The 26008-nt window shown below is 36.9% G+C and overlaps 2 protein-coding genes across 2 annotated transcripts; one reads left to right on the forward strand and one right to left on the reverse strand.

The window, feature by feature from the left end:
* The first annotated feature begins 1803 nt into the window (after positions 1 to 1803).
* Positions 1804 to 5067, forward strand: LOC127135682 (uncharacterized). Its single transcript, XM_051062333.1, has 6 exons — positions 1804 to 2204; positions 2332 to 2730; positions 2882 to 3319; positions 3403 to 3588; positions 3703 to 3764; positions 4286 to 5067. The coding sequence occupies exons 1-6, from the start codon at positions 2057 to 2059 to the stop codon at positions 4742 to 4744; spliced, it is 1692 nt and encodes a 563-aa protein (XP_050918290.1). The 5' UTR covers positions 1804 to 2056; the 3' UTR covers positions 4745 to 5067.
* Positions 5068 to 16484: 11417 nt separating this feature from the next.
* On the reverse strand, positions 16485 to 18309 carry LOC127138147 (uncharacterized). Its single transcript, XM_051064545.1, has 6 exons — positions 18078 to 18309; positions 17515 to 17942; positions 17283 to 17376; positions 17030 to 17237; positions 16881 to 16940; positions 16485 to 16650 (listed from the first exon to the last, which is right to left on the reverse strand). The coding sequence occupies exons 1-6, from the start codon at positions 18307 to 18309 to the stop codon at positions 16485 to 16487; spliced, it is 1188 nt and encodes a 395-aa protein (XP_050920502.1).
* Positions 18310 to 26008: the final 7699 nt, after the last annotated feature.

Raw genomic sequence — 26008 nt, forward strand, 5'->3', positions numbered from 1 at the left:
GAATTATAGCATTATTGACTACTGCATGCTTGAGCATACTTTGACTACAGTATGCAGGATCAACATGTGAACAAACTTCGATTACATACTAAACATTTGTCGAACCAAGAAGCTACCCTTGTAGAGACTAAATTTTGATCAAAACTCTCATTTTCTCTCTCTCTCTCCTCTCTCTCTCCTCTCGCTCTCTCTCTCTCTCTCCTCTCTCTCTTCTCTCTCCTCTCTTCCTCTCTCTCTCTCTCTCTTCTCTCTCCTCCTCTCTCTCTCCTCTCTCTCTCTCTCTCTCTCTCTCCTCTCTCTCTCTCTCTCTCCTCTCTCTCCTCTCTCTCTCTCTCCTCTCTCGCCTCTCTCCTCTCTCTCTCTCTCTCCTCTCTCTCTCTCTCTCTCTCTCTCTCTCTCTCTCTCTCTCTCTCTCTCTCTCTCTCTCTCTCTCTCTCTCTCTCTCTCTCTCTTCTCTCTATATATATATATATATATATATATATATATATATATATATATATATATATATATATATATATATAAAACAGTTTAATTAGATCACATTTTTAAATTTATTTATTTGGTGGCCAAGATCGTGTTTAGATTTGAATTCTTATAGAAAAGGTCATGGGCAGGACGTGTTTTGTGTAAATCGTTTCACATCGTACTAATTTATTAAGAAAATAAATTATTTAATTAATTATGCTATGAGCTTCCATTGTAAGAAAAAAACTTTCATACTTGTGACATCATTATTGACATTAAAAAATTGTAAGCAAGATATTCTAGTACTTATATATATATATATATATATATATATATATATAATATATATATATATATATATTATATATATATATAATTTAATTGAAATACAGTGTAAAAGGATTTTACACGTCAATTAATAATAGCCGTTGGATATTGAAACAAATTTGATTTTTATTTTAAAAATTTATAAAATAATGCAAACGGGAAATGGTGATGAATCAATAGTATAAAACTTTTTATACTGACAATGAATACTAATATCTCTCTTTATCTATCTATCTATTTATCTATATATATATATATATATATATATATATATATATATATAAAAACAAATATATCACAATCAATTCACGAAATTCAGGGGATGACATAAAAAGTATCAAATCCGAGATTAAAATTAAAAAAAAAAACTATCAATTACAATAATCCCAACCGTTAGAAAAAATTCCTCCATTAGACAAAGTTAAACCTCTTCAATCCGAAGAGACTTGAAAGAGCACCACGAAAGCATCATCATCGAAATCGAAATCATTCACTCCTCTATTGATTTCGACAAAAAATATGATTCTAAGATTAATTTAAAAGGACTATCAAAATATTATTTCCACTTCTCTATCAAGATATCATTTTCATATCAAAAAAATATCAATTTCATCCGCGTTTTTTTGTTGTCATCAAAGCTTCTGAAAAAATATCATTCCAAATTATCCAAACAGTACTTGGTTTATATAAATTTTCAAATCATCGTTTAGCTAATATTTTGCTCCTCTATTTGTGAAAAAATGAGTTTTAACATTAGTTTTTAATTAGCCTTACTATTGCTTATAAAAAAGAATTATCCTTATTATTGTTTCTCACCGAAGAAAAGAGGTTGTATTAAAAGTTTAAATATTTATTTCATTCTTTCAAAAATAATATATATAAATGGTCAAAGGAAATAACGTGCAAAGAACATCATCCTTTATTTATTGCTGACACCCTGAAAACAGATGTTTTCGTGTTTTCAAATTTTAAAATATTGTATTGATTGCTATGGCACCTTATAAAAAATTAATATTTTGTTCATGGTATACTATCAACTATAGTTGGCCTAGTGGGAAATGAATGATCCTTTCTCATTTCAAATCAAATATGTATTTTATTAAATATTATTGCAATGTAATTCCACAACTAACTACCATAACAGCACATGCATATAGCATCCATTTTCAAATGTCAAAGTTATAAATTCATCAGTTTCTATATTGTATTTCACACATCAAAATTGGCTAGGTCTTTTTTCTCTTGAGTGTGTAAGAGAAAAATGGAAGTTATTAATGTAAATCAATGGAATAATGAAGTTGATGATAACGAAGTTGAAGAAATGAGTTTGCAACGAAAGAGTGTTGTTGCTCAACATACTAGCAGCAGCAGTTCTAGCAGTTCAGATAACAACAACATAGAAGAAAAAGGTACGAACCTGCACCTTTGCATCTGATGTTTCTGCATAACTACTAATTAAGCTGAATTTCTATGCATTTTATATAAAAATTGAAATTTGTTTTTCATGATTGTTATATGAAATTTATTTACTCAAAGATGGAGGCTTAGACTTCATTGAATCGGAGACAAAACCGAAATTTGAAGTGGTGATAGCAGAAAGGAATGCTGAAATGATAATTCCACAAGAGAAAGAGAAAATTGATGAGAATGACGCAATTTTACCTGCTTCTGATTCACCTCTTGATGAGGACTCTACTTCTTTGATCAATGTGACAAATGAGAGTGAGAGAGTTATCATAGTAAAAGAAAATGGTGAAGAAAGACAAGAATTTTATTTGGAGAATGTGTTTGAGAAACCACCATCACATGGATTTTACTGCCCTAATTGTAATGTTTGCATCCAAAAAGTTTATATTCAAAGGATCTACATTCAACCTATGCCACAAAATGAGACAATAAGATGCTCATCATGCTTCAGTTTCCTCATTCCAATAGGTAATATTTTTTTGTTTATACGCAATCTTTTAATTTTACTTTTTGAATACACTTTTTTCGTATTTTATTTAAACTTTGTAGATTTTTAAAAGTTGAACAACGATATAAATGTTTCACCGGTTCGATCTGTGTTTTTCTTCGGATTGAACAGGTAATTGGTTATTCCCTGGATTAGTATCTAACGGAGATGGACAATTAAACATTCAAAGTTCAATCACTGAACAAACACTCGATGTTTCATCACAACATGGTGAAGAGGTGCATAATGCCGTCACTAGAGGCACAGTAAAATCGGTCACTAAAACAGTAGATGAAGCAGGAGAAGAAACCGTGCAAATTATTGAAGATGTGGTCATTCATGGACCTCAGAAAAGTCAAGTTGTAACAACGAAAAAACAGTTTTGGAGTAATTGGGGTGTTATAGGTGGAACATCTTCTCAAGCCTCTAAAACTGTCACTACAGAAAATAGAGATTGGAAAGTTATATCTTCTGTGTCTCAGACAACTTTGTCCAAAAAACCTCAAACTGACTTTCCAGGCAAGGAACAGACGGATTTTGTGGAAGTTAAAGTTGATGGAGCATCCACAGGTAAATATCATATTCACTTTGTTTCAGAATATGTGTTGTGTCGTGGTGTTATTCTAATTTGCTCATATAATTTGTTATTTCAGGCTCTGGTGAGGAAGTAGTTCCTTCTGTAACTGAAAGAACGCCACTTCTTATTCATAGTAACCCAATTGTAGAAACAAATAGCAAGAAATTGGAGATTGTGAAAAGTATTGTGTATGGTGGTTTGACTGAATCATTAGCCAGTCTTAGTGTTGTAACTTCTGCAGCAAGTGCTGATGCTGCAACATGTACGACTTTCTAACCTAAGGATCTTTCCTTTGTAATATCATTTTATACTATTTTTTAAGGTTGTTTGTTTTTTTGAAGAAAATGAAAGAGAATTAATGCATCAATTTTTGCAGTGAACATTGTTGCACTGGCTATTGCTAACCTGATTGGTGGACTTTTTGCCCTTGGTCATAATGTGAGTTAATATGATCAAAATATTTTATTCTCAAACTATATTATTTTTGAAGCATATACGCGTGTAGCTGACATGTTCGATACTTGCCTGTTCCCGATATTTGTATGACACTCATATAATACGGGTTAAAAAGTCAGAAAATTGTCAAAAAAGGCAAACAAGTATCTCAATAAAATAGTTTTTTTTTCTTTGCTTCGATCATTTTTAAACCAATTATGACGTTTGTGTGATAATCATACAATACATGTCGTTAAATTCAAGCAAGTGTTTCAATATATTTTATCTTTAAGCTACATGATTTTACATGCTTCTTTTATGATGCGGCCATTGCAGCATTATTGATATAGTTTTTAGTGAGATTTACGATCACACTGCAATAAAGGCCTAATGCGGGTGGACACGACCGCAACCGCGATATTGCAGTCACATCACGTGATGCGGTCAACCATTTAAAACCATGTTTTCTATCTCTTAAAAAAGAAACTCATTTTATTAATTCTAATACATGTATATATTTGCAGCTTAGGGAACTGAAAGCTGAACAACCAAAAAGATCCAACACAGAAGCAGCAGTGGTGGATCAATACAAGGAAGTATTAGGAGAGAGGAAGAATTTCATTCTTCATGCATTTATTGCAATCTTATCATTCATTATTTTTGGACTAATTCCTCCAGTTGTATATGGCTTCACGTTTCGCGAAAACGATGAAAAGGATTTCAAGCTAGCAGCAGTTGCAGGAGCTTCTGTTATATGCATCACACTTCTCTCTATTCTCAAAGCTTATATCAAGAGACCAAACAGTTACTTAACATATTTTCAAACAGTGTTTTTCTATGTTAGCACTGGTGGTGTTGCCACAGTGCTTTCTTACTTAGCTGGTGATATGATGAAGAAAATCATTGAAAAGCTTGGATGGTTTGAACCAGCATCAAGTTTGGTTTTTTCCTTGAAGAATCAACATGGATTGGGATCGTATTAATAATAAGGATTGATGAATTCGTTTGAGAGATTGATTTTGTGTTTTTGCTTGTTCATGTTTTTCTTTACCTTTTGTTTTGGATTTCATTTTTTTATTAATTAGGAATATTGTTGTCTATGTTCCACAATTTTATTAGACTGCATATTGGAATTGTTACAGTCTCATATTATAAAAATTAGAAGTGCAATGCTTCCTTTTGAGTGTTTGACATTTAATTATTTTGGCAGTTCACACTATTGAAGTTTCTGTTGAATGTATATTATCTATGCTGATGGATGAAAATTGTCTTATGAGTTACTGTTGTGAAATGAAAGGTTCAATCATACTAAGTTATCCATTGGCAGCAATCTTCATTTTGACAAGCCATGCTTTTCGTCCAAATAAACTAAGTCCAAATAACTAAGTCCAAAATCAAATAATACTTTTCGTGCATTGTTCTGTTGCGCAGCAGTTTTGGAAAACCAATTCTCATTGGCTGGGCATAGTCTGCTCTCTTCTTAAAGCCACCTTGCCAAAGAAGATGAATGGATTGTTTGTGTTGGTTCATTTGGACATATAGGAATAATGTGTTGTTTGTTGGTGTGTTTTCTGATGTTAGGAAAGTGTTTATTCAAGTTATGAGTCGTTGTAGACTTTAAACCGATTGCTTGGTTTCTCTAATGCTTATTATTCCCTATAGTTAAAGTATTTGGTTAGAGTGGACTCTTATTATAGAATTTCATTTTGCTAAAAATATTTTATGTTCATGTAATAAGAATGCATCATTTAAAATTAATACCAAATATTTATAGAACTAAAAAAAAGTTTCCAACTTTTGGAATCCAGAATATTACATTAAACTTTCCATCTATATGATTAAATGAAAAAATATGGACATAAGATCATTTACAATACATTTCAAGATAATAAAATATAAATTAGATTAATTAATAAGAAGAAAAAAAACTCATATCAAAATAACATAAATACTTATTTTAATTAAATGGCCTAAAAACAAAAATCTAGAAATAAATAAAGTAACCAAATCCTAGTCCCAACCCTGGTATTCAGCAGTGCAATTAATAGCCCTGAAAGTAGATTCTAATTTTTCATTGGAAATCAGAGGAATTCTCAAACCTAGACAATAATTATATTTATTTAATTTCAAATCTAAATTAAATATCCTCAATCGTGTCTCATTATGATACTCAATCAATTTCTGAGCATTGAGTCTTATCAAACTGTTCCCATAGAACAAGAGAGGCTTAAGCAAAATGGTACTCCTGCCATATAGCCAAGCGTATTCCATATCCACCATAGCAAATTTATTACCTTTATAAGAAGAAATTACAGGGATTCTGTCCATAGTCTTGCCTTCGAAGTTGGGGTTTCTCACAGTAATATTGAGCTTAAAGTTATAGTATAAGGTATTGTTTGTGAAATCGAACTCCGTGATGGAGGCATCAGCTATGACAAACTCCATTGGTTTATAGCCTTCCAAGGTGATAGAGATAGCAAAATATAGCAGATAAACAAAAGCTAACACTAACACAAATACAATACAGAAAACAACCTTGGGTATGGAGTCCTCATCGACCCTTACCTGTGATAAATTGGTAGGGGAAGGTTTATGGGACATGATGGAGTTATTAGGGTTTCTGATTTAGATTGATTGGATATTCGGGAGATATGCTGCAACATATATTTATTAGGACTTATTAGGGTTTCTGATTCAGATTGATTGGATATTGAACAACAAACTATAGCTTAATCCTAAGTAATAGGATTTTTATAGTTTTAAATTTGAATCATTTCACCCCTCAAAAATTACAAATTTGAATCATTCCAAATATATTTAAATTTTTATTTTATATCAAATTTATAAGTAATTGAATCCTAAATAATAGGATTTTTTTATAATTTAAAAATAAATCAAAATGGAATTTAAATTTAGGGCTTACATTTTATATTAAATTGTTTTTCCATCTCAAAATCAAATTAAAACTAATCAATTTCTTCTTCTAAAAAATATTATTCTTTTATAAATCGGATGTCTTCTCCACATAAGATTCTAATTCCTCGAATCTTATCGGACGATAATCGGCGGCAAACTCTCCCTAAGACATATTAGTATATTTTACAAATAATCAGATATTATATAGAACTCAAAATATTAATGATTAAAAATTATTTAAATGGTAAAGTGAATAAAATTTTTTAACACGATAATTATATCAAATCATAGTAATTACACCATTTTGACAATCTCAAACCAATCCCCGACCAACCCCAAGAAAGCATCTTGTTAGAACTAATGAGATCATCTACCAAAAATCCCTTACCTCTAAAGATAAGGTCATTTCTAAGTTAAAAAAACTTACCATGAAGCAATTGGTGGAGTATGAGTGGAAGTCGATGTTTTGTGAAAAGTGACAAAAGGTTGGACATGAGTGTGGGAAAGAGCAGACAAAGAAAGGCATAAAGCAATGGCAACCTATAACAAAACCTGACACAAATATGGTACATAGTAAAAGACCAGCAGAGGAGAAACTTCAAAATGATTGGTGAACAAAAAATGGCAGACAAAGGCAAAGGTATCCAAGGGAAAGCTCCACCACACATGTCACTTGTAGCAATGGTTTTGAAACACTAGGGATTTTGAATGATCCCCTACTGATTCATGACACAGGTCCATGATCCTAGGTTGAGTAGAGTAATGGGGAGCATTGTGCATCATAGTCGGTCTGCATTTTTGCCGGGCCATCACATACATGATCCTATTTTGCTAGCCTACGAATTAATTCGAGGTTATAGTAGAAAGAGTGGGGCTCCTAAGTGTATGCTTCAGCTGGACCTGCAGAAGGCCTATGATATCATGGATTGGAATGCACTGCAGCAAATTTTGAAGGAAATTGGTTTGCCCAATAAATTCATCAGGTGCATCATGCTGGCTGTGACTTCTATGTCCTATAAATTCAATATTCAAGGACAATACACTAGGATTATGGAAGCTAATAGAGGCCTAAGGCAACGTGACCTCATTGTGGTGCGTATCAATCCAGCATTACATGCCTCTGATAGACCGTATTGTGGTGTGTATCAAGAAATGGAGTGCAAAAGCTTTTAAGCTATGCGGGTAGGATACAACTCACCAGTAGTGCCACTCTTGTTGTGGAAAATTTCTAGATGCAATGCCTTCAGCTCCAAGAAAAGGTAATTAACCATATTAATGCAATTTTTCGATCGTTTCTGTGGACTGGTGGGGAAACTGTTACTAGGAAATCCCCTGTGGCCTGGGACCAGGTTTGTGCGGCTAAGACCCAGGGGGTATGAATATAATCGCGCTGGAAGAGTGGAATAGAGCCAACATGACTAAGTTGTTGTGGTATATCAATGAAAAGGCTGATAGCCTGTGGATTCGATGGATTCACAGCTATTACATTAAAAATGATCAACTAATGATTATGCAGGTTAAGCAGTAGTACTAGTGGATTTTCAAAGCAGTCCTTAAACAAAGAATCACGGTTCACCAAATGCAAAGTTAGAGCAATCTAAGGAAGAAGTTTGATATGAAGAGAGTTTACAGGCACTTGAAAGGTGATTGTCCAATGCCTATTTGGAGTAAAACTACGTACCGAAACATGGCACGTCCTCGTGCTTTGTTTATCTTCTGGTTAGCTTGTCACAACAGGTTGGCAACAAAAACTCGTCTCAGCAAGTTTGGTGCCCTTGTTGAGACAACATGTTGTTTCTGCAATTTTGAAGAAACTATCAACCACCTGTTTTTTGAATGCCTCACCCGACGAAATATCTGGCAGCAAGCCCTTGACTGGCTGCAGATCACTCATGACCTTGAAAAATGGGAAGAGGAACTGAAGTGGATCGTGAACTCAAGCAAGGGCAAGGGGTGGAAAGTTCAGCTTTTGAAAAGTGCTGCAGCTGAAACTGTCCATGCCATTTGGAAATATAGAAACGATGTGTACTTTAGAAAGACAGTAAGTAACACAAACATAGCAGAGGATATCATCAATACTATGGTTTATAGGGGTTGGAGTAGCCCTAAGATTAGAGAGCACATTACTCATTTGATGTTAGTCTAGTTTAGACTCTCCTTCTTTTTGGTTTCCTTTGTCCCTTTTTGAGGGTTAGATCTTGTTTGATCACCTTATACATAATTGCTTTTGAATTACTCATTCCATCTCATAAAAAGTGTCTTATTTGCATATTTTCTTTATCTCAAAATAATTATTTTTTTACAATATCAATACAATATTTATTATTACTTTTCCACTATCATACCCCTATTTATTAATTTTTACTTTATTCAATCACTCTTTTTACTATGTAACACCTCAAAATTTGCCCTCCTCTCTTGGGACTAGCATAACATATTGCATATCATTTTTAGGTCATTAGGCATTGCATATTGCATATCATGTGGTTACATTGTGCAAGTCATCCTCCCAAGTCTTGATCAGAAGATGAAGAGGTCATGGTGCAAGCTAGGGTTTCGTTGGACTGGTCATCAATCATCTGAGGATGTGGAGGTCCTAATTAGGGTTTTGTGATTCTCAAGGAGCTTGGTCTTCATATTGATTGAAATGATACATCATCATCATCATGGTCTTGTATTATCCAGAAGATTCAAGAAGATTGATCAGATTCCTTGAGATTAGGGTTTTGACCACTGGTCAACCCTAATCAGTTGCATTGGGCCAATCAGGGCATGGCTAGGAGATGGGGTCTATGATGGATATGAGGATCATTCCATGATTATATTGAGCTTATTGAGGCTAGGGTTTCACCCTTGAGCCATTTCATCAGAGAATTGGGGCTCAGATTGATCAGTGCATGGCTGAATTCATCTATCAGTTGAAAAAGTCAACTGTGGTCAACTGTGCATGATTTTATGGATTTGAAGGTGGAAGAGAGTTGGATACACTTCCTTCATGTTGGAACAAGTGTTATTTGACATGGCAAAGCTCAAGAATGGAGAAAATCAAGTCAGAACAGAAACTGCCAAAAATAGAAAGTGACTTGTAATGGAAGTTTCCAAAAATGGAAAGTTTTTGACCACAAAATTGCGTGTCCAAAAAAGCTTCAAATGAAAATTTGTTCAACATGAAAGTTGTAGATCTTGTTCTCACCTTTCCAAAAAGTCCAAGAACTTGAATTTCCCATGTATGGTTGGCAAGTTATGGTCCATTCAATTTCAAAAATGACTCATAATCAAAGTGGCATAACTTCCACATGGAGTGTCCAAATGGGATGATCTTTTTATGTGTAAACTCCATTTAACATGTAATTTCATGGTGCATAATTGGAATTCATCAAAAATGGTCAATGCAAAAAGTCAATTTTCAAGTGTACAATTAAAAATCCAAGGGCAAAATGGTCCAAGTTGAGAAATAATGGGAATTTTGGCATGGGGATTTTTGCAACACCTCACAAATGCAAATTAGAAATTGTCTCAACTGTCATAAACTTCCAAAGTCCAATATTTGGCAAAGGCATTTTGAGCTTGCACTTGAAATTACACAAATTGGCATGACATGGTGAAAATGAAAAATACAAAACCAATTGCCATGAGACAAGTTGCAACACATCACAGTTGGTATTTGGAGAGTGTGTGAGCTGTCATACAGCTGTCACAAGCCCCAGGGTGAAAAGTCCATTTTGTCCTTGTTTAGTAAAATGCATTTTTGCTAATCACATTTCATTTTGGTTAATTCATGATTAAGAGTGTGATTAAGTGGAAGTATAAGAGCCTAATCATAACTAACTTTGGATCAGAATCACAATTTCACAAAATCTCTAACAGTTTTTCCCTCCATTTTTCTCCAAAACTCAAGAACATTCATCAAGCAAAATTGAATCAAACTCTTCCAATTCTCCACCAAAATCCAAAATTCCTTTTGCTTCGTGTTCCTTGATCTCTCTATTCCAACTGTTTCATCAATTCCTTGGCTATAACCTCACGAATCTAAGCTGTTCAAAGTGTGCTCATCAATGGTGAATTGAGGTTTCTCATGCGTGGAGCTGTTTTGGATCAAGCTACAAGTTGCATTCACTTCTCCAAGCCTTAATCTCGATCTGTTTTGAAGAATCTCGTCCAAAAGCGCACGGTTTCATCACTGCTCCATTCAAGGTACCTAAAATCGAATCTCATGGTTTCTTGAATTGTGATATGCTTTTTGAAGTGCGTTTAATGTAGAACACTATGATGTAATTAGTTTTTGATTTAGTGAACTATAGGTCGAGATATCGTGATTTTAGATTTGATGCCAAAACTTAATTCGACCGATCCATGAGATGTAGTTAGAATTAGGATGAATGGATCACATATTTGGAATCCTCATGCTTAGACCTTTCCAATGACTATAAGCTTGTGAATTTTCATGGAGTTTGGTTGTTCATGCGTTCTTGAATATTTCTGGAAAATTGATGATGTTGATGATGAAATCTGGAAAAAATCTCTTGTTTGATCCGTGCCATGCGCTTGCATTTTTGAATCTTTGTTTCCCTCCGCTTTTGGCCAACCACACGCTGACACTTCAATTAGTAAAACGCAGAGTTTTGAGCCTGGCAGCGAGAATTACCATTTTTGCCACTGAATCCATTTAATTAAATTAACACTTTCAATAATTATTTAATAATTCAACAAAACTTAGAAAAATCATAAAAAATTAATTATTAATCCAAAAATAGTGAGACTTTTTTTGATAGATCCCAAATTCTCTCTAGTTTTTTATAGGCATGATACCATAAGTTGTGCATGGAGAAATGTTGACCTGGCATGTTGATCTTTGACTTGTGTACATTTTTTGCATGTTTTGCCATATTCAACATGAAATACTCATACTTGTAAAGAAATGAATGAAAATTTTTGTGCTTATTCTGGACTTGTTGATGGTGATTTCCATGTAAAGTTTATGATTTTTGGATACCTGATGATTGAGATATGATTTTTTGAATCTAGGTGTGACAATTTGTGTCACACCTAGCTAGGTCAACTTTCTGATTTTATTTGCATGACCTAGGATTGTTGAATTGCTCCAATTGTTTGTGTGGATGATCATTGATATGTCAAGATAATATGTTAATTTTGCTGGGATTTTTGGTTGCATTTTCGAATTGATTGATAATTTTCTTCACTGTATGCTCATTTGGTAACATTGTGTGACACATGTTTGTATATTGTTTGTGAAATTCTCATATGGTTTTGGATGAAGATGAAATTTGGTGTGCTGATTGTAGACACATTGTAGGACATCATGCTTTTGGTCCCATTCATTTCTTAATTGATTTCACTGATTTATGAATTTTTGAAGTGAATGCTTGTGTTGGTGCTATGAATTGGCTTGAATAATTGTGTCTGGATTTCTTGATTTTTATTGGCCTAGTTCATTTTGTCCAATTGAGCTGAAAATTGACATGCTACTTGTTGATTGTGTCCTGTTTAGGTGTGAATTATTTGAGGATTTTTGGAATTGTTTTGGTATGCTTTTGATTGAAATAGTTCTGTTTGGTCAATTGAAGTTGCAAGTTGCATGTTTGATGTTAAATTGTGCATGAAATGATAATGGTGAATGATATGAGCATGGGACCAATTGCATTTGCTTTTGAATTGCTTGAATTTGATTTTGGTTGAGAATTTCTTGCTGTTTAGAATTTTTTCTCCCTTTTGAACCCTAGGCTTGGCCTAGTGGTCTAGTTTCTCACATTTGGTTTGACTTTTCAGGATGAAATGCACAATGCTTAAGGAGATGGCTTCAAGTCAATTAAATTGAGATTGTTTGATGTTGAGAACTAATTTGACTTTGTTTTGTAGGTTGTGAAGCTTGAGCTTGAGCTTATAGCTTGCACTTGTGTGCATTAACTTGTGTTGTCTGTATAGATTAACATTTGCTGTTTACTGTTTGTCTGTCTGAGTACTGATGATACTTGATTGATTTCAGGTACATTTAGTCGCTTACAGTTCTTTAAGAACTTGCTTGCTGCTGCTTGGTTTTTAAACCGCTTGAGGTAGGACTTCTATTCTCCATGTAGTCTGGAAGACCTGGCCTGTTATTTGGCCAGGCAACTGTCTGAAGTCCTCCTTAAGAGGCGATGTTTGTGGTTGTTTACATTTGTGCCAAGCAGGTGAAGACCTCTATGAGGCAATTGGTGGAAGCCAAGGGATATGCAATCTATCCCCCACTATTCTGTGAGTCGTCCCTCTGCTCACACGGCTGTGTGTTGATGCATTGGGACACAAACCCAAGATCCTGTGCTGTTGCACAATCGAGTCAGATTCTTTGAGCGTAGAAGGGTCCCTCCATTCTGGACCCACGCTCCTTTATCTGAAGCTCTCCCTGATCAGGGATAAGAGCTGTGAAGTCTAATCTTCACTCACCTTTCATCTGCTTCACCTTAGCCTCGCAATGGCAAGGTTAAGAGCGAATACTACCCATGTACAGATGACTTGCTTCGGCAGTCAAACCCATTGTTTGAGCCTCACTTGATTGGCTATAGTGTGTGCTATGTGAATACTTGCTTGAAATACTTGTTTTGATCTGTTGATGCCTGTTTGCTTGTATGCTTGTATGCTTGTTTTCCTGGATAGGATTAGCTTGCAGTTGTGCAAGTAGGTAGAAACCTGAACGTAGGGTAATGATGCATGACAACACTAGGCTCGAGTACAGCTCCCTGGTAGTGTGTCTTCCCTCGGTTTCTGGCTAGATTTTCTTTCCCTTTCAGGGGAACTACATCGCCCTGATCCTCGTTCCAGACGAGGTATGTAGGCAGGAGGTCGTGCGAGACCTCTCCGGGCACTTTTTTCCTTTTTGTGTGTGTTGTTTGACAAGTGCTAGGCTCGAGTCCCCGACTCCTTAGCATGTTGTTGTTTGTTTGTGCTTGTCTGGTTCGGGCGCTGACGTAATGCCATTGAGTGGTTGTCGGGTCCCACGTTTGCCATCTGTTTGTGTGTTTTGTGTTGTTTGGCGTGCGTAAGCCGAACTACGGCAGCTCTGATTCTCGTTCCAGACGAGATACGTAGGCATAGGATGCGATGTCCTATCGAGCTCCCTTCCCTTAACCCCACCTGTGTTGTCTTCGGTGTGTGTGTGTGATGTTTTAGCAACCTTTTCTTTTCTTAGAACGTGGATCCCGTCGAGTACGACGGACGTGAGGGGTGCTAATACCTTCCCCTTGCGTAACCGACTCCCTTACCCTTTCTCTTTGGTCGCGAGACCATTTCCTTTCCAGGTTTCTCTGAGCGTTTCCTTTCCCTATTTTGGGATAAATAACGCGCAGTGGCGGCTCTGTGTTGTTTTTGTTTCAGCCCGCCGGTTGTTTTTCGCGGATGCGACATACTACAATTAATAGGGGTATTCTAGTAAATCATATTAGTTTTTCCATCAAAATCAACACATCTAACCATTTTCTTAAGAACCGTGGATCGTTCAAATTAGACACTTTTTATAAGACGGAGAGAGTAATATATCTTTTCTTGTCTCAAAAAAAATCAAAACTAAATTTATTATATGATAACCTATTTTTTATTTGTAATTTTACCTAATTATTTAATAAAAGAAAATATATAAAACTGAAATTATTATTTTTCTTGTTTGTTATAAAAAAACAGTGAACATTTTTCTCCCGTAGATATTTATTGAGTGGAATATCTAACATTTAATAATTTAATTTAAGGAGACAATTGTGTTAGACAGTCGATAACCTACTATGGATTATGGTAAAACTGACATGAGCTTCAAGTTCTATCACGCCACTAGATGATATTATTGTCGGTAACAGTCAGCGATAATGATAAAGGAGAAGACATAGACGTTGTCTATACTGAGAACGAGGGCGTTACTAGTGTTGTGTTTTGAATTTGAGGTTTACCGCCCCACCAGGGTTCTCCACCTCACATGTCATAGCAAGAAAAAAAGATTTTTGCAAGGGGTTTAACCCCATACAATGTCAAAATCTACCTCATAAATCACAATTATGTGAGGTGTGATATCACCTTGCAAAACACGTCATTGTAACTTTTGTGTCAGGGATTTAATACCTCACAAAGTTTGACAGGGGTTTAACCCCTCGTATAACCTATAATAAAAGTAGGTTCCTTTTCTAGGCCACAAACTAGCATAAATAGTAGCAATTTGGCGTAGCAGAGTGATGTGACATTTTTTGCTAGAGGTTAAACCATTTACAATGCAATATGACATTTTAGACTTTGTGAAGGGTATTGAAATTCTGGTATCAGATATGAGATGTCGAAGGTAATGTCACGACACTAATATCTAAACAACAGATGAAATATAAACAGAATAAAATTATTAAATAATAGAAAAACGACACAGGCAGTTGTTAACCCAGTTCGGTGCAAACACACCTACGTCTGGGGGCTACCAAGCCAGGAAGGAAATCCACTAAACAAATAGTTCAAAGACTCTGAGTAAACAACTTCAAGTTACAGTCTTTTCACTTAATCTCTACCCGTGTGACTTCTATCTAAGAACTCTTAGATATGAGACCCTACTCACTCCCCCTCAATCACAACAATGATACTAGAACAAATACTACAAAGAGAGAAGACACACTTCAAGTACACACACTTGATTTTGCTTAAAAGCTTCAATCAAGTAGACAAATACACTCGTACTTCAAAGCTTAGAGTGAACAGAATACAACTCAAAACTCAGTCCAATTCACACATCAACAGGATGAATGAATGGCTCACAATTCACAAACGTACATTAGGCTAAAACCCTAATACTCACTCACTTCAATGTTCGTATTTTCTATATATCACACAGGGTTTACATCGTCTTTAAATAGAAGCTTTCTGAATGGGCCTGGGCAACATGAAACCCTAATCCTATTTAATGCGTATTCCCTAGGAATTAGTAACAAATCATTCCTCTTTGGGAAAACAGAATATTTTGGCTTTTAAATAGAATTACTCCTTGAATAATGCATGCAATCTCCATATAAGCACACAAAGACTTGCATGAAAAGCGCAACAACAAACCACATAACATTCAGACTGAATGTTCTGTATGCACATATCTTAACATCGGGTCTGACATCTTGAATAAATCATGCACAACTATTTTAAACAACCTGCAGAAAGCTGATATCACATGTCAAGACTACAAGTGTGACATCTTGTGATAACACTAAGTTTTACCAAAATTGATGTCAATACATAAAACTAACAAACTCCCCTTTTGGCAAATTTTGGCTAAAACAAACAACAGATCACACGTTCATAAGAATTAAATAAAAGTATCAGTTCAGCAGCAGAAGTAAACATATACACATTACTAGCAACTAGTCAACACACAAGCGCTTGTACTCAGAACACACCATCCCCCCTTCAGCTAGTCCACAACAAGCAACAACCTGCTTCACACAGACAAAACACAGAGAATCCTCCCCCTGTGCCAAACAAAAACCACCAGAAAATTCTCCCCCCTTGTATTAGACAAACATAGTAGTGACAAAACAGAGCAGTGACAACAATGCTACATCATCTATAGCTATTCCTTCTTCCCCTTTTTAGCCAAAAGAGACCAAAGAGACAAAATAAATGTTTATCTAGTCATTAATCGAAAAGCCATAAGTTAAAGGGTTACAACACCAAATACAAACAAATTTGTAAGCAAGCTGAGATACAAACCAACAAAGTAATACCAAAAACAAGAAAATCCACCAAACCAGCAAAAGGCCAAGAAAATCATCAAATCAAGGGAGACCAGAGTCAACAAGGCTACTCAGTAGAGCTTGAGCTTGCAGCTTCTTCATCAGCACCAGAAACAGAATTGCCACTTGCATCATCATTGTTAGCAGTCCTCTCACTAGAGGTGTGGGCTTCAACTTCTTCTTCATGGCTGTCATTAGCATGTTCAATATTTTCACCCTCAACCTGCTCCAAGCTTGCAATCAAGGCTTTCAACGATTGTTTTCTAGATGTGGCTACCCTTATCCCTTCACCTAGCTCTTTGCAGGTCTCCTTAAGCTCAACAATAGTTCCAACTTTTGAGGCTAGGCCTCTTCATGGCAGATGTCAGGATAATATCCTCGACATGACTTCCTTCAAACAGTTTGTAGTGCACAGACATAGCAGGTTTTCTTCTACTAGGTAAGTCATTAGAGCACAAAATACCAGGATGTTGATTCAAGATAATTCCACAGATCATAGAGGGAAAGGTAATTGGCAGCTTCACTGCATTAATAGTTGCATGCTTGATGATTTGTTCAAACATAAATCTACCGTAGTCAAATTTTACTTTTGTTCCAACAATAAAAATAAACCTCCCAAGGGTATTAGCAATGGTGGAGATATGGTTGGTAGGGACCCAATTAGCAACTCCTATTTTATGAAGGATAGCATATTTGACAGTCAACTTCCCAGCAGGAAGGTGCGTTTTAACAGGCCAACCTTTCATTTTCCTAGCTGTAATCTCTTTACAGACCTCATTGTCGGTAACTTCTAATTCACCTGCACCCTGAGTTTTTCTGCCTAGAAAATTATTAATAATAGTAGGAGAGAATGTTATACACTTACCCCTCACAAACACCTTGCAGAACTCCTTGTTGTTCTTATCAGAAATATCCTTAGGAATGTTGACAATAAATTCCTTAACTAAACCTTCATAGCACTAAGAGAACCTAGCCACAGTCTTCAACAGCCCAACATCCTTTATCAGGTCCATGACCTCCTTGACATCAGCAACATCTTTTCCTAACTCCCTTTCCACAACCACCCTTCTCTGAATCACAAATTTTCACTTAGCAACTTCATCCTCAAGATGGAAAGAGATGTTATCCAAATGAACAGCAGGAACTTTAACAGGAGACTTCCTAACAGTGGGTTTCTTCATAGGCGAGATGTCAGGGACATCTTCCTCAACATCCTCTTCAGGCTCAGAATCATCTTTGACCTTCCTCTTCTTTACTTCAACCTTGCTCCAAGATTTGGAGGGACCAATACCATCAGTCTTCTTAGCTTTTCTAGCTGACATAAGTTCAGCCACAAATTTTCCTTTGTGAGTCTTCATGCGTTTAGCCACACTTGGCTTTATATGATGAAGTAAGCTTTCCTCTTGATCCTCAGAGCTACAATCCTCTAGATCAATCACAACGTTTGCCTCATCATGCTTCTCAGAGTGGGAAGCATTGACAGTTTTAGAGGCCACAAATTTCCCTTTTTCAGACACGGTTTTCCCTAGGGAGCACAACCCTTCAGCAGCCAAATCCTTTTCAAAACTGGAGGACTCGTCATCCTTCTCACTATGTTGTTAAACCTCGGGAGAGGGGTATATTTGAGACAAGGGAGTAGAAACTCCCTTCACAGAGTGACCTTCATTAAGAATTCTAGTGACTAGGTCTCTTATAACACGATCAGTGTAGTGTTTATCTTCCTTAGAGTTAGCGGAAGGAGTTGAACTAGAAGGGATACTAGAGGTGTTACCTTGATTGGAGCATACAACATCGGAGGCATCAATGGCGATGGGTTGGTTCAAATCAATGTTTGCACCAGGAATAACAGAGAGAGGAGCAACATCCAGAATCTCATCATCAGGGATGCCCATGGGAGGAGCACTAACCTTTTGAGTAAACTTAGTATTTTTAGAAGCAGATGTATCTTCATGTTGTGACAGTTTGGAGTTTTTCTGGAAAAAGCACGGTTGCCCTAGCAGAGGTTTGTGAAGAAGGATCAGGAAGATGGAAGAGTTGGTAGTGAGGTTATGGGGGTAGCGTGTGAAGACATAATAGATGGTATTTCCAAAACAAGGTGATGATTTACCATAATGGGGGTGCTTTATTTTAGCCACATAGACAATAATTTGATTACTTTTTCTACTCCATGTTAATTGCTACAAGTCTTCATAAATGCAAATCCCTAATTTTCCTCTCAGGAATTCAAACTGATTTGCATCCAAAGCCTTTGTAAAAATATCAGCTAAATGCATCTCAGTAGCAACATGCTTTAAGACTACAGTCTTATCCTCCACAAGTTCTCTAATAAAATGGTGATGTATATCAATATGTTTGGTCCTGTTGTGTTGAATATGATTCTTTGAGATGTTTATAGCACTCAGGTTGTCATAGTACAATGTCATGACATCTTGTGAGACATTGTACTCAGTCAGCATTTGTTTCATCCACACCAGTTGAGAACAATTACTTCCAGCTGCTATGTATTCAGCTTCAGCAATAGACAGAGAAACACAATTTTTCTTCTTATTAAACCAAGATATTAAATTGTTCCCCAAGAAGAAGCATCCTCCTGATGTGCTTTTTCTATCATCAGCACTTCCATCCCAATCAGCATCACAATATCCAGATATCACAGATTCAGATCCATGAGTGTATAGCATCCCATAGTCACAAGTGTCATTGACATATTTCAGGATCCTTTTCACTTGGTTTATATGGCTCACCTTTGGTTCAGCTTGATATCTAGCACATACACCTACAGCAAAAGCAATGCCAGGTCTACTTGCTGTAAGATATAGCAGACTCCATATCATGCTTCTATAGAGACTTTGATCCACACTGACATCATTTTCATCTTTAGACACCTTCAGATGAGTAGGAGCAAGTGTCCTCTTATGGCTTGCATTCTCCATGTCAAACTTCTTAACAATATTCTTGGCATATTTACTTTGAGATAGAAAGATAGAATCTTCCATCTGCTTGACTTGCATGCCAAGAAAATAGGTTAGTTCTCCAACAAGGCTCATTTCAAATTCAGACTGCATTTACTCAATAAAATGTTGAACAATCTTACTTTACATCCCACCAAACATAATATCATCCACATAGATCTGAGCAACCATGAGCTTTCCTCCTTCACCTTTGACAAATAAAGCATTATCAATGCCTCCCTTTCTGTACCCATTGTCAATGAGAAACACTGTGAGTCTCCCATGCCAAGCTCTAGGAGCTTGTTTCAACCCATAAAGAGCTTTCCTCAACTTATACACATGCTTTGGAAGATTTGGGTTTGTAAATCCCTTTGGTTGTTCAACATATACTTCCTCATTCAAGTAGCCATTTAAGAAGGCACTTTTCACATCCATTTGGAACAGTTTAAACTTCAGAATACATGCCACTCCTAGCAGTAATCTAATGGACTCTAGGCGAGCTACAGGAGCAAATGTTTCATCAAAGTCAACTCCTTCAACTTGAGTGTATCCTTGTGCTACCAATCTTGCTTTATTTCTAGTAACCATGCCTTTTTCATCAGATTTATTCTTGTAAATCCACTTTGTTCCAATAACATTTATTCCTTCAGGTCTTGGAACCAATTCTCATACTTCATTTCTCATGAATTGGCCTAACTTTTCCTACATGGCATTGATCCATAATTCATTAGTTAAGGCTTCTTTAACATTCTTAGGCTCAATCTTTGACACAAAACAGGCATGTGAAATCACTTCCCTTGATCTAGTGGTGACCCATTTATTTGGATCTCCTATAATGAGATCTTTAGGATGATCCTTCTGAATTCTGATAGAGGGTCCCTTATTTACTTGATCAGCCTCAGGTTCAACTTGAGTGGACTCACTCTCACTACTTTTATTAGGGAGTTCACCCGGGGCATCATTCAGAAATGTTTCGACATCGTCTGTGACATCAGTCTCTTGATCATCAACAACAATATTGATAGATTCCATCATAACTCTAGTTCTGGAATTCAAAACTCTAAAGGCTTTGTTGTTTGTTGAGTAGCCCAGAAATATTCCTTCATCACTCTTGGGGTCCATTTTCCTTCTTTGTTCACGATCATCCAGGATATAGCATTTACTACCAAACACATGGAAGTATTTGACAGTAGGCCTTCTTCCCTTCCAGACTTCATATAAGGTGGTTGAGGTCCCTTTTCTCAAGGTTACTCTGTTGTGAACATAACAAGCAGTGTTCATAGCTTCATCCCAAAAGTGGTAAGGCAACTTCTTGGCATGAATCATAGCTGTCATACCCCAAAATTTGCCCATTAATATTTCAAGACGTTTTTCAGGGCACTCCGACCCATTTTTACGGCACTGATCTTAAAGGAACGAAGGCTCAGCTCACGAATGACCCAAACTGGCCTGTTCGCTACACACTCGCCTAGTGATAACATGAACTTATATTATAAGACTTAATTCAACTAAATTTTATCATCATTTATTTCAGTTCACTTTATGTTGTTAGGTATTACGCGGTATGTTCTTCCTATTTGTCTCAGGTGGCTTATTTTGAAGCACAAGTAAAATGGAAGAAAAGGAGGTGCAAAGAGAAAAAGAATCAAATAGCAAAGTCCAGCCCAAAGCGCAAGACACAAATGCTGTGCCTGTGACGGACGTCATAGAGGGCATGACGAGCGTCACGCAAAACAACCTTGTGACGGACGTCACACATGGTGTGACGAACGTCACACCATTCCCCTACTTTTTGGGCGCCAGTAACGCCTCAGAGACTTGAAGAGACTTGAGGAATGTTGGGCCCTATATCCACGCGCACGTTGAAGACCTTTTGGCAACGGGTTACTGAAGCATATATAAATAGCCACGAAGAAAACCTAGAGGAGAGGAGGCTTTTCCACATTTTTCTTCCTTTTGCCGTTTTTGCTTTTGCATAGTTTCTTTTCCAGTAGCTTAGTCATTGTTTATTACGAGTTCTACACTGCTCCCCTTGCAATTTCCCATTTCCTTTTTAGCATTTAGTTAATTCTTTTCGCACAATAGTTTCTGCAACGGAAACTATTGTGCACCTTTTTACCGAATCTAACCTTACGTTAGGATCTAGTTTATTTCCTTCGTTAATTTGTTGTTTAAAGGAAACCCTGAAGGAAAAGCCGGCGGCACCGCTCAACTCAATCCGGCATCAACCCTAAGAGTGCCAATTCAAGGTTACGATTCAATTGCAAACAGGTTTGCGTTACTATCGCCGCTTTACGTCCCGAATTCCCATGTGATATTATAATTGAATTCATAAATATATTTGAGGTTCTGTATGTAGACTTAAGTATGCCTGGATACCTTGAATTGTTGTAATGGATGCCGCTGTTTTTTCGTTCTGTTTTGATCTTTGCCCTTCTGACCTGTTTATTATAACCATGCTTTGTTTACCTGATACTATTACTGCTTTGGTGCAACTCCTCGATTACACCCTGCTTTGGTATGCTAACCCGTTTGTTGAATTTTGCAAAGGTTCATATGGCCCAGGAAAAGATTGCCGTTAGGTCTTCCACTTTATGTGTGGGATACCCTTGTGGAGACTCACCCTAAATTGCTTAATTAATTTTAATGTGTTAATTTTAATAATTAATTTTAATAATTAATTTTAATGTATTAATTTTAATGTATTGATTTTAATGTGGGGATTCATCCTAATCACCTAATTGACTTTAAAATATGACCTTTGAATATGTGATCTTGGACCTCTCTTTTGCCTTACGACATTACGGTATAACGGTCATGTCCCGCGAATGTAGGGATACACTTAGCAAAGACCCTTCGGTTAAATCATCATAAAATAAATCATGGTCCCTCGGATGTTGCCTTCGAAAATACGATTTTGTCCCTCGATGACCCTTCGGTGTAGCCTACGGTTAAATGATGATTGTCCCTTCGAATGCTAAGGTATCCTTACAACTGTTGCCTTCAATGACCTATCGATGACCCTACGGTGACCCTTAAACATCCAAAGGGTAAGATTACTTACTTCTCAATAGTAAGGACAGTTTTACCCTCATAAGGATAGGAAATGCCCATAACGACCTCAGGAAGGTATAACTCTTAATTACTGGATCATAACCTAAAACATTTTCCACCCCTCACACTTTACACTTTACAAATCCTAGAAAATCACCACTTGGTATACATTCATACTAGAATCATTACCGAGTTATATTTTTCTAAACCATTTTCAAAATCAAATGAGATAAATACTTTGTATACATTCATACGAGAATCATTACAAAGTTAAACTCTCTTTCAAACATTTTTTAAGCAATTCACCGACACTTTTCAGACAAAAATATAAGTGATCCAGTAATTAAGAGCCCATGGATAACCATGGATACAAAGGGTGCTAACACCTTCCCTTTGTATAATGTACCTCCCGAACCCAAAATCTATTGAGGTCTTTCCTGTTCTTTTCCACCTTTCCTTATTGGATAAAAGAAAAGTCGGTGGCGACTCTTGCTAACCGCGACATTGCGATTAAAACCACAAAAAAGTCCAGTTCACCGTATGACAGAACTGGCGACTCTGCTGGGGACTCTTTAAAAAGAGAGGTTACCTTAAAACAAGATCACTTATTTGAATTGTTTGATTTACTTTTAAGGGATTGCTTGGGTATCCTATGCTTGAGTGAAAGATCCTACACCCGGATCTAGTGTACCTTAGGTAAGTAGCAATAGATCATCGCGACTATCCGGCGTATACTGGAATGGTTAAAATGATGGCTACGGTTAATGTGACACTTTGGTTGTCCTGATGGTCTTCATGTTATTTGAGGAAAAATTTGGCTTCCGCGTGGTGTCATCAAAGCATTAACCAGACCTTTAGAACCCTAATTGACTCATCCTGGCCATTAGAAAGTAGTGAGCTAACTGACTTCGGTTCCGACTGGGGCTTGGTTGAGACTCGATACTACACTCCTTGAGATTGGACTTTAGGGAAGCTTCGGTCAACCACTTGGTGTTGCACTGAAGTGGACTTAAAGGAAGGTCAATGATTGGAGATCCTTCTAGAACCCGGTTACTATTCTAGGACAGGTTGAACCAACCAAACTTCAGTGGGGAGGGTACTTACCTATGGAACTCATGCAAGCCTTTAAACCTAGGAATGATGGTTGTGTGACTTGTTTGTGCTTGTTGTTTACTTAACATCATAACATCATAACATCATAACATCATGGCATTGTACTAACCGTTTCGAGGACTTAGGGATTTAACTTTGCTCTGTTTGGTAAAAAAAAAAAAAAAAAAAAAAAAAAGAGTTTCCTTTTTGTTGGCTTACGTAAAGTTAAATTCCAAAAGTCCTTGAAAACATTTCATACATTGCATAGCATAACATAACATTGCATAACAGGTGTTCCAAAGGACCATATTCTCACGGTCTGCCTCTTAAACAGAAAAATGGATCTCGAACAAACTGTCAAAGATCTCCAGACTCAGAATGCTCAATTCAAGGAGATGATGCTAAGCTTATCCAAGGGGCAGGAGGAACTGAAGGCTCTTTTGGTCGAGAAGAAGAAAGACAAGAAAGCTGTGAGTTTCATTAACCCGGGAAGAAGGCGTAAAGGACAGGCTACGGGAATCAAATTTGGAATCCCGAATGGTCCAGAAGAGGGGGCGGAGAATGACTCAGAGGAAGAGAATGCTGATTTCTCCAACCCTGAGGATGACGATGAGGACTATGAAAATGAACAGTACTCTCCAAGAGATGATAAGTACAAATTGCTGGAAGAACGCATGCTAGCCATGGAGGGTCAGAAGGCGCCTGGTCTAGATTTCGAAAGTTTGGGTCTGGTCTCCGATGTGACCATTCCCCGCAAATTCAAAATCCCCACTTTCACTAAGTACGATGGTGCATCCTGTCCTCAGATGCATTTAAGGGCTTATGTGAGAAAGATTCAGCCGCACACCACTGATAAGAAACTGTGGATCCATTTCTTCCAAGAAAGTCTGTCTGGCACTCAGTTGGAATGGTATTATCAGCTCGAGAGCTCTGACATCCGCACCTGGACTGATTTAGCAACAGCTTTCTATAAGCAGTACCAGTACAATTCTGAATTAGCGCCTACTCGGCTACAGTTGCAGAATATGACTATGGGATCTAAAGAAAGCTTCAAAGAGTATGCTCAGAAATGGAGAGATCTGGCCGGCAGGGTCAAACCCCCTATGACTGATCGAGAATTAGTGGACATGTTCATGAGCACACTGACTGGCCCATTCTACAGCCATCTATTGAGGAGTTCCTCATTGGGTTTCACTGAACTTATATTAACAGGTGAACATGTTGAAAGTGGCATTCGAAGTGGGAAGATACAGGCGACTATCTTTGATCCTCCGGAGACTCCTAATGGCATCACTGCCCCTCTGCCTAATCATGACGAGACTGTCAATGCTGTGGAAGATACTGATAACGATTATGACTTGGATAGCTGGATTTTCCCAACAATTGGTGACGGACCCAATAATTGGAAGGCTGAAGACACTATCCCGATTTCCTTTAGTCAGGAGTAATTGTTATTGCTATTTTTGTGTTTCAAAGCATTGTGTCTATACCCGGGGCATAATAGCTAATTTTTCAAGGGTTTTGTCATTTCATAAGCATATTCATATTCAATAAATCAATGGACTTTTTGCATTCAAATATTGCGCTCTTTATCTTTCCTGTCATTTTTTTCAAACAAGCTATGTTTTCTTGCACACACTCACGTAACAAATCGCCTATCCATATTCACTCTGGATCCTGTTGATAATAGTTCTGCTACTGTTCATTATTACTTTGAAAATCCGATCTACCAAGCTGAGGATGGAAGCGAGGAAGATTGTGAAGTCCCTGGTGAACTTGTCAGACTGTTACTGCAAGAAGAAAAGACTATACAACCGCATGAGGAATCAATTGAAATTGTAAATTTGGGTACTGAAATAAACAAGAAAGAAGTCAGAGGTTCTGGGGGCACTCGAATTACATTGCCCGATTCATCCCGCACTTGACTGCTACCTGCAAACCCATCTTCAAATTACTAAAAAAAGAAAAATCAAGAGATGGTATGGAATGATGAATGACAAAATCAAGAAGTATCTCCAAGAACCTCCAATTCTGATGCTGCCAGTTGAAGGAAGACCTCTAATCATGTATTTGGCCATGTTAGAAAATTCAATAAGGTGTGCTGGGGCAACATGACGAGTCTGGTCGAAAAGAGCATGTCATACACTGCCTTAGCAAAAGGTACCGACTGTGAAACAAGATACTCACAGCTCGAGAAAGCTTGCTGCGCTTTGGCTTGGGCTGCTCGCCGACTAAGACAGTATCTGTTGAATCATACCACTTTATTGATTTCTAAGATGGATCTTATCAAATATACATTCGAGAAACCTGTTGTCTCCTGAAAGAGTTATCACTGATAATGGTACTAAACTGAACTCTGCATGCAGTTCAAAATAAAACACCATAACTCTTCTCCGTACCGGCCAAAGACGAACGACGCCGTGGAGGCTGCTAACAATATCAAGAATATAACAGTAACATACAAAGACTGGTATGAGATGTTACCTTTTGCTCT

This window comes from Lathyrus oleraceus, chromosome 4, assembly GCF_024323335.1.
Source record: "Lathyrus oleraceus cultivar Zhongwan6 chromosome 4, CAAS_Psat_ZW6_1.0, whole genome shotgun sequence".
Classification (NCBI taxonomy): Eukaryota; Viridiplantae; Streptophyta; class Magnoliopsida; order Fabales; family Fabaceae; genus Lathyrus; species Lathyrus oleraceus.